Source organism: Natator depressus, chromosome 1 (genome assembly GCF_965152275.1).
Source record: "Natator depressus isolate rNatDep1 chromosome 1, rNatDep2.hap1, whole genome shotgun sequence".
NCBI classification, from domain to species: domain Eukaryota; kingdom Metazoa; phylum Chordata; order Testudines; family Cheloniidae; genus Natator; species Natator depressus.
The window spans coordinates 321,507,611-321,517,623 of NC_134234.1; the positions used below are offsets into that span (position 1 = coordinate 321,507,611).

Consider the following 10,013-nt stretch of genomic DNA (forward strand, 5'->3'; position numbering starts at 1 on the left):
ATGCTGCCGCCAAAAAGCGGCAGCAGGGAGAAGCGCCCCCGCCAAAATGCTGCTAAGAAACGGCAACTCTTCTCGGTGGCATTTCGGCAGTGGGGTGTCCTGCGGGCACACAAAAATGCCCTGGCAGGTGCCATGGCACCCACAGGCACCGCAGCACCCACGGGCACTGCGTTGGGGACCCCTGCCCTAGAACAAGTCACCACACCTCTCAATGCCTGTTTCCTCATCTGTAAAATGGGGGCATAATGATCACCCACCATTGTAAAGAGCAATGAGATTTACCAATGAAAAGACTTACCAGTTCAAAGCATTGTAAGTGGGGGAGGAGTTAAACAGACCTTAGTTTAATTTGAAAATTGGCTATAATGAATTTTTCATATCATTCTCCTGATAGTATCCTACAACTCCCTGCTGTGGACTTGACATGATGATGCCTTCAGTGGCTAGGAAAAGTGTTTACATGTTGCAGTACTCTGTAAACAACCCATGCGCTCAGCTTATTCCATTAGTGATTGTAGATGTCAGGCACTGGTTATCTGCATGCAGTACTGGGAAGGTCTGTAACCATACGTCAGACTTGTCTCTGATACGAGTAAAAGAGAGGACTTGTTTTGGATAACGTGCATAGAGGCACCAAGATTGAGTCAAAACAGCCCCGAGGAAAAAGGTCAATGTCATGAACAGGTAGGACTGAGACAAAGACCAAGCCCTGATAAATGTGTGGAGTGGACAAACAACAAAAGATAGGACCTGGGGGAAAAGGGAAAAAGGCCACAAAGCTGGTAAAAACGCAACTCAACTCAACTCTGACCAACCCCATACCCTCTCATATCCCTTCTGCCACGAGCAGCAAGGAAAAGGAAACAGTCACTGATCTTCAGTGTGTGTGTCACTCCACTCAGGAGAGAGACCTTTGCTTCTTCCCCAATGAATGTTATAACATCGAGACGGTTTGACAATGAAATTCATTGCTCTGGTAATTTACCTGTTCCAAATGTGTTTGTCAGCCACACACCAGTACCAATCCAGGATAAGCATATGTGATCCCTGCATCCTCAGAGAAAATGCTCCTGAGGCTTAAAAAGACAACATTCCCCAGTACTGAGTGGTTATAAATGCCTGTATACTGCACTGCTAGGGCACTGTAAGGCATGGTATAATATATATAGGAGAGAGAAAAACCTAACAGAGCACTGGCATCTAGGCAGACCCTGGGATGTGCCATGGACAATTTTATAATAATACTTTGACTAAATTTTATCTAAATATGTGTCTACACATTACGTTGCACTGACTCTCAAAAAAAACTCTGTGGTCCAGTAAAGTGATCTCACTGCAAATTTACACTCCTGGGGTCAGATCCTCTGCACTGGGTTCTGGAGGCTTTGTGCTGCCCATATCAAGCAGCTGGTGATACTCTTTGTATAGGAAAGACTTCAAATGGTGTCATTCCATGTAGCCAGCTCTATCCCACGTGCTCTGAGCCTCCCAATCCCAGCACAAGAGTGTACCAGGGCAGGGCAGTGTGGACTGAGCAGAGTGTGTTCTAGCAATCCCCAGACACCTGCACTGTTATGCCAGAGTCCAAACCAGGACCCAGCCAGCCGCAGGATATGAGGGATTAGAAAGGTGGCTTGAAACTACCTTTCTGCCCTGCCCTACCCTCCCCCTGCATCCGGCACCAAACACAGCTCATTTGGACACACGGATCAGGTTCATAGTTTGTCCTCTCTTAGCTGTGTCTACCTCATACTCTCATACACACACAACTTCCCCACATTTGAAACCCTTTTCAGACCATTTGAAAATAACTAACGGGGTCAGAGTTAAACAGAAAGCATGCTATGGATAGAATCGTGAAGCAGTGTCCGTAGCTCAGCGCACTGAATCCAGGCACTGTAAGGCATGGTATAATATGGATCATAATCCCCAGTTATGGGGCACATGGAGAAGAGATTTAATACCTTTTCCATCACTCTTTTTATAATCAGACATTCTAACATATTCTGTGCAAAAACATGCCCTACCATTAAACAACCCTGCCCCAGTAGATGGAGGCAGAAGGAAGCATTGGGTTGGTGAGCAAGCTAATACAACGTATATAGAAGAAAGCATGTAAGTGTCCCTCTCCTCAAGTGCAATGCAAACTCCCTGTCCACTGGGCTAATAAATGAATATGGCTATACCTTCTTGTGCACCGTAGAAGGACCATGTCAGTCTGATTGAAAAATGCTCTCTTCCCTTTTTCCTCTGACCAACTAGCAGAGGGAAGGATTTGCTCTGAATCAACATGTGTTATGACTTTGATACTCTGTACAGGGAAATAAACATGTAGAAGGAAACAACAAACATGACAGAGAGGGCTCTGTGCAGTTGAGACAACATATATATCTATGAGAAATAGCTAGAAAAGAAGCAATTGCAAGGGTCTGTAAAGAGTCTATAATGCTGAAAGGTACAATATAAAGGAATGGATGCAACAAACCTATTTATGAAAGTAACAGACTCAGGATGCAAACTGAAGCTAAAAACAAGGAAAGGAACTTAAGGGGCATTGGGATACCTTGCTTTACACAGAGGGTGATTAATATGTAGAATAAACTATACAAAAGACAGAAGCAAAAGCCGCAACCTTGACTATACTTTAAAAGGATTTTGTTAGACAACGCGTAACAAAAGGGTGTTTAAGGGTGTAAACATTAAACTAGGGGTATGCAAAGTATCTTCCTCCATTCTAAAATTCAACAGTGAAATCAAAATAGTCAAAAGTGTACCCCTACACAACAATCAGAAGTAACAGAGTATAATACAGCACTTCCCATTTGCAGCTGTTAGGGCTGCAGATTCACAGGGACAAGTACTGGAGGTTGACCAAGACACACAGGAAAATGTAATAAATTTTGAGGTCAGAAATCCAAAGGATTACTGAAGACTCAGCAGCTTGATGCCTTTGCAATGTGTCCACTAGCCTGAGGTGCTGCAACAGATTAGCTGCAGCCCAGTGCATCAGTCTGAAATCAGCTTGTAGCCCACAAGTCAAAGTTGAGTCACTACAGAGCTAGACAGAGGGTCTGTCTGATTTGTTGTTTTTCTGTCCCATACTGTTCCAGTTAGTGTTTCTTATGTGCTTTGTGAAGTGTAACTACGTTTGCCTGCCTTTAACAGGTTCACTGAGATCACTAGGATTATATCTAAAGAAATTTGTTTTTCAATAGACAGTAGCAATGTTACCTATGTTTTCTAAATAAATGTAAAAGGTGCTTTCAACATGAAAGAAAACAAGGCCAATACAGGCTTTCCATGCATCTGACAACAATGTGCCTTTCAATACTATTCAATTAATGTCTTTCAGATTGGAAAAAATAGCAGTGTAGCTTTGTCACAATCCAGTCCTTCAAGTACATCAAACCCAGTACACAACAGACAAGTAAGTTTTGGGGTTGTTGTTTTCTAAGCAAAAGTGCACTTAAGTAGTCAAATACCAGATACTCCGTTAAATAATGTTTGAATCGTTTTATGTATTAAATTATATTTTTAATCTTTGTCCTCTGTAGATTTAATCCTCCTTTTATAAATTATTAGATTTTTTCCCCCTCATTAAGATTCTTTTTGTAGCTGTTTATCGCTCCCAAAGTGTGTATGAATGGTGAGTTTCCTGCATATTGTTGGCCACCCACACCACTGCCCAATCAATTTGTCATTTGCCTGGCCAGCTGTCTCTGATGTGGTGGAACACCAGCCAGCAGCAGCTGAAACAGTGCTTTACACACAAAACTCACTGCAAAAGGAAACTGACTAGGCTGATGCAGTTACAGCAGAGAGTAGTAGGACAGAGAAATGTTAGAGAGGAGGAGACAAGGGCTTGTCTACACAAGGAAATTGACTGTCATAGCCATACAAACCACTCTGAATCTGACTCCTTCCCACACCATCAGACATCGCTCAGGGCATGAACAACGCTCTGCCATCCCTCTCTATCATACTCTTTGCTGGAATGACTAACTTGTTGTGTTTGTATAATGCAGCTTGTTTGAGAGGGCAGGTTGTTGGCCTGTTGCTCAACCTGGAGGACCTGTGGACTGCTTTTCATTTGGTCCCTATCCTTTGACATGTCCAGCTTGGACAGCCCTACCAGGAATTAAACTCCCACCAGCCTAGCTCTCAGGGTCATTGGAACACACAAGCTTTCCCACTGTATCAAGTCCTTAGAGAAGGATAAGATAGTCCCCTATAGCTATTCCCCATATGGACCGTCTCCTCCAGAATAGAAGTGACTTTATTCAGGAATATGAACGCCACTCACAAAGCAGTCAATGCTGGTCAATTTTCCCCGTGTAGACAAGGGAGGAGAGAAACAAACAACAGAAATGGTGATAATCCTAATGCTGATAGCTTACATCATTTTCCCCCATTGACAATAATCTGAATCACCATCATCTAGAGATGAACTGCCAAAATATGACCTAAAATAAAATAATTTATTCCCCCTTGCTTGCTGATTTAAAGGAGGAAGTACGTGGAGGAAGAACTACTAATAATAAATAAATGCACTGGAAAATCTCTCCTTGTACACTGGCTTTTATTTTTGAGAGAATGGCATCCAAATGCCAACAGCAGTCAGGGGCAAAAGCTGTTACAAAGCATAATACAGATTTTTGGTTGATTCAAGGGGCAGTTCCTGTTTTGTTCATTCAGCTGCATCATCTATACACAACCCCAGGAATAAGGCTTGTTAGTTAACTGCTGTACTGGATCCACCAGTGAGAACCCAAGAGTACAAAACGTTGATTTTGTGGCAGTCGTACATAAACAGAAGCTATTACACTGTTGCCAGCTCTTGCAGTCTTATCAAGCATTGCAATATTTGGTGATTTTTCTAAAGCCACAGCTGTTAGTCATTAAGTGAAAATCTGAGCTTTCATTTTAAAAAAAAGTGAGGTTCTAGCCCTCACAGTGACAGTTGAAGCTTGAAAACATGAACCCTAAATGCAAATAAACCAAAATATATTGTTGTTTTTAAACCTCATGATTTAGTGGGGCCTGACTCAGAGTTTTTGAATGATTGGGGTTAATATTGATAATATGAATTGGCAACAGAGTGCTCTGGAAGTCAAATATTAGGTTTACGCTATATGGCAATGTCTCTTTGTAAGATTTTTGTCAATTACATAAACTGATCTGGTATCTGAAAGTTGCAGCAATCAGGATATTGTCACAGTAGCCTGCACTGTGTAGTTTTTAATAAACCATAATGGAGTTGGTAAAGTGATGACTTTACATGAAAATGTCTTCTACCTGTTAATGTCAGCTGCGAACTAAAAGCAGACTTCCCCAGAATTACTGGCCATAACATCCATCCCTGCATTAGATTTATAATTAATCTTTTTTTTTGTCTTTGTAATATTTTTAGGTACCTGAATGTTTTAATATTTCAATCCCTCCTTGTATTATGGTTTTTAAATATGTATAACCAGATCACTGTAGTAAGAGGTGACAATGCATTGTATGTCATTTGGGATTACAGCAGCTTTTCTGCCTAAGGCTAGTGGAGATGTGATGTATAAGGAAAAGATTCTTTAGAACTGCCTCCTGTTTGTTGTTTCACATTTGCCCTGATTCTTGTGTTCATTAAGTCAGTGTATCACTGAATCTCTTTTTTTTTTTTTAAACCCTACACACAGAAACATAGAAACATACAGCATATTTGATACAGCTTCTTTTCACTGGAGTCTAATGTAATGAGTTTATTTCTCAAAAAAAGAGAATTTATTTCTCAAAAGAGATTAAACTTTACTTGTTATGAGATTTAAGAAAAACAAATTCCTTTTTTAGCCTTTGCAGCAGCAGGTGCATTATTAAAGTTGTTACAGTATTGAATGAACAAGCGCGTGTACTGGGAAATGTTTCATGGTTTTGAAACTGGCTCTGGTTTCTCTTTTAGAAAACATCAAATCGGACTGGTAGGATAAGGACTCTTCCATAGCAAGGAAAAGGAACCAGCCTATAATCTCTAGCTCTCAGCAACCCTACAACACAGAGTTTTTATTTTCTGTGTCCTGCAGGTGGATTTAACCTTTTATCAGTTTGTGGTTCTAAATGAAATTTACAGAAAACTGCTATAATAGTGGATTGTTTAGTTTCTCGCTTGTATTTGCCACTGATCTGTGCATTCTGCTTTGTTCTGTGTCATGCCTTCTCAAGCTATTAATGTTGCTTTGCTCCCTTTGTTTCTTACAGCAGTAACAGTGGACATTCCAAAATAATCTAATTCATGTCTTGGATTTTAAATTGTCCCCAAAAATTGTTGTCATTAATTACAAACTACAGTAATCTCTGGATTTATGCTTGTCTTATGGATAAAAAAATATTACCTAGTGCATTTCTCAGCAGTTTGTAACAACTGGGGCATTGCAACTTTAAGAACTAATCTTGATGGATGCTCAGCACCCATAACTCCCATTGACTTCATTGGGAGTTCTGAGTGCTCAGGATCAGGCTCTTAAGGAGTCTGTACTCCAATCAACATATGGAGGATTTACACATCTAACTCCTGCTAAAGTTAGTAGGAACGCAACATGAAAATTCCCCATATCGTGATAGGAGTTGTGACCCCTAAAATCATACTACTAGTTTGCTTCATTAAACAATTTGGGTTTGCAAGGACAGGAGTTGAACAGATTGGTTTGCATCAATAGAATTGCACTGACAGTGTTTCTTATAGGATTACTGATTTTTTTTATATAAAATGTAGATTTTATAATCAGAAAATTGATACCAGGTACTGGAACATTAGTACAGAGGAGTTCATTTTTATTTCTACAGTGTTAAAAGTGCACTTATATGCTGGTTTATTTACATCTTGGGGAAAGGAGAGACTGCAGATAGTAAGGAGATTACTTTTTTCTTTTTTTAAAAAAGAAGGCTTAAGGCAGATTTTAAGAATTATAAAATGGAATTGTAAACGAGGCTAGACCCTTTGAAAAAAGTTTAGAAGATATTCCTAAAGTAAATTTTTATAGTGTTAATTTTGTAATAATTTATGTTTTACTATATTTCGGAGCTAGCTGACCAGAATAGTTTCAGAAACAGTATGAAATGTAGGAAAGTGTAAGCAATGTTTTATATTTTTAAAATGTTCTTTGAATTATGTTTTTATTGACCATTTCTTCAGACTGAAAAATGTGTATATATCTTTGTTATTTTTGCACAATTTTTGTCTTGTTCAGTTTTAGAAGCAGAACTATGTTGTTGTTTAATTTATTTTGAGTTGTAAAACTGCAGGAATTTAAAAATCTTAGTAACAAAGTTACCCTCTGTAATTGATGAAGTGTCCCTCTGCTTCCAGAGGGAAAATAGTGCTTGTGGGATTCCGTGGCTGCTTCTGAGAAATAAAGCTTGTCAGTGACTGAAGGAGTAATTCAGTCGTTTTAAGGACTTTTAGCTCTTTACATGCATCTTTTAATTGGAAAGCTGGAACCTGGAGACAAACCTTTGAATGCTGCTTAAATTTTTTTTCAACTGGCTTAGGCCTGACAGCATTTGGTGAAAGCTAAGTGTCAAGTGAAAACCCCATGGTATTTCTCCCTTCATTAAAGAAGCATTATTTGATTTTATATGTATTAAAAACTTCAGCCTGAAAAGTGAAATGGAAATAAACATTTTTAAAAATGGATATAAACTGGACCAGCCTATAATGCATTATTAGTGTAGCATTCACTCAGCCGTTCTTTTTCTCCCTTTTTGCCTGAAGATCTTGTGATTTGTTTCCAGCAATATAGGCTCAGAAGCTTTGGTTGTTACACATACGCAATGCATAGGCCCGTCAGCCATAAAAAAAATAAAAAAAGCGACATGGATAACTTGTATGCCTTCTTTTGTATCGTTGTAACAATTGTAAATAGTGCTGATCGACCTTTGTAGAGAATAGTTTATACAGCATATTCTATTATTGCTGATTCTCAGTGATCTATTGTTTTAAAAAAAGAAAAAAAATGAAATTTTTCTATTTACACCTTATATTTTGTTATGCTGTTGACCCATGGCACTTTAACAAAACTCTGTGGGTTTTGCATAGCTGGTCAGTCATGGGGTATATTAAATAACTGTTGTTGCACAGAAATGAATTTGCACCTGCTATATTGTGCTTTCCTACTTCAGATTTTAGAAATTTTTCCAGAAAACTTTTGAAGAAAGCATGTCCAATCATTCTAAAAAAATAATGCCATACTTGTACAGTCAATTTCTTTTCTACAGTCCATATTTTGTAACACTAAGTATTTTCATTCTTTGTCCTGCACCTTTCTGTGTTAGCAGTATCAAATAGAATTCATTCCATGCTTGTGATAATTGTAAGCAGAATAAATGTCTAAAGTAGGTGTAAATAGTAAATTCTATGGCTTACAGTTTTAAAAAAGGAAAAACAGAACAAACATGTATCTGATTGATACTGCCATGGTTCAACACCGGGCCTGGAGATATTCTCTAGTGAGCGATTGTATTTTTTTGTTTTTTGCTTTATTATTATTTTTTTTGTAACATGGCTTTGTAAATAAAATAATTTATATGTTTGTAAGAAAAAATGTGCAGTATCTTCTTTAACTTTCAAAACAAATGTGTGTGTATATATTGTGAAATTGCACTTTGCTTCATTTCACAGGGTAAGATTAACTCCTGTGCGGAGAACCAACCAGTTGGACTAAAGGGGTTCTGTGACGCTTTCTCGAGGTGCCCAGAACCGTAAGCCACTGTTACCCCTCTGCCTCTGCAGGTGAGAGCTTTGGCAGAGCTTAAACTGTGAGAGCTCCCTGCCACACCAGTCGGTTGGCCTCGCCAACAAACGCCTCAAGAATTTGCCAGTCTAAACCTAACCCTCAAGGTAACATGCAGTGAACCCCAGTTTCTGAGTTCCCCAGAGACATCTCTCTGCAGTGTCTAGTCCGGACACAACTCAGAAATTAGTAGGGCCACTGTCTCCAAGGAGACAGATTACACACCAGCCTGCTGGTTCAACTGAGGATGAATGCCTTACTTCAGTGTAACAGCACTGGGATGAATTTATAATAAAACAAAAATAAATTCATTAATAAACAACATAGATTTGTGATACCAAGCAAGAGAAAATGAGAGACAGGGATGGTTACAAACAAAACAAAAATAACACATGTTCTAGTAACTAAAACATAACTTTAGCAAGCTACAGTCTTTGCCTAAGCAGTTTTCTCAGCTATCAGCATTTCTAGCCCCTTAGGCAGGAGAATCGACCATTCACAGAATCAGAGGATGCTGATCCCTTTGTCCTCTAAGTCAGTGCTTCTCAAGCTATCTGATGTGGGGGACTGGCAGTTTTTTTTTCCGATGTGCACACAGACCGGCAGCCGATGGCTCACGGACTGGCACCGGTCCGCGGACCACCACTTTGAGTAGCACTGCTCTAAGTGATAGATGCCAAAATGGCTTTTTGCTTCTCCTTATATTTCTCTAAACTCATCATTTTGTTCCCAGAGTCAGGATGCTGTTCTTCTCTTCCTGTTGACTTCCCATCCCCCTGTTGACTCATATGTAAATATGGCTTCCATTGTATTGGTTCCACAATGCTTAATTTCCATTACAGACAGTGAAATCGCTACCTTCCTTCCTGTCTGGGAGAAAAACAATATTATTGTACTATAAATCTGTTGATTCAATTGCTTATTCTTTGGGGTTCAGGCTCCTTTTTCCTCCTGAAGTGTCTGTGCTGATCACAACTACATTTCTGTTCAGATAAAATTAAGTCATATTCCTTTGCTTAACTCTACGTGCCCTACCATTCCAGATTAGTCTGGCAGTCAGCTTTGTGAAAGTTGCTAGATCTAAAAGCTCAGATTTTCCATCATTCCCTTTATGGAAAACTGCTGCAGTAACAGGCCTCACAATAGTGCTCTCACAAAAAGTTGCCATCATCAACTTGGCCCCAAATGTGTTAAATATTTTTCTTCCCAAAATTTTCATTTTTATGTTCAAGAATATTTATTCTA

The 10,013-nt window shown here is 39.2% G+C and overlaps 1 protein-coding gene across 5 annotated transcripts in view; it reads left to right on the forward strand.

The window, feature by feature from the left end:
- ATXN7L1 (ataxin 7 like 1) overlaps positions 1 to 8,536 on the forward strand; it is a 198,650-nt gene extending 190,114 nt beyond the window's left edge. For all 5 annotated transcript variants that reach the window (XM_074942478.1, XM_074942479.1, XM_074942480.1 and 2 more), the window contains 2 exons: positions 3,353 to 3,427; positions 5,942 to 8,536. In XM_074942478.1, the coding sequence (XP_074798579.1) occupies positions 3,353 to 3,427; positions 5,942 to 5,983 (117 nt within the window). In that variant the 3' untranslated portion in view covers positions 5,984 to 8,536. The remainder of the gene's footprint in view (positions 1 to 3,352; positions 3,428 to 5,941) is intronic.
- Positions 8,537 to 10,013: the final 1,477 nt, after the last annotated feature.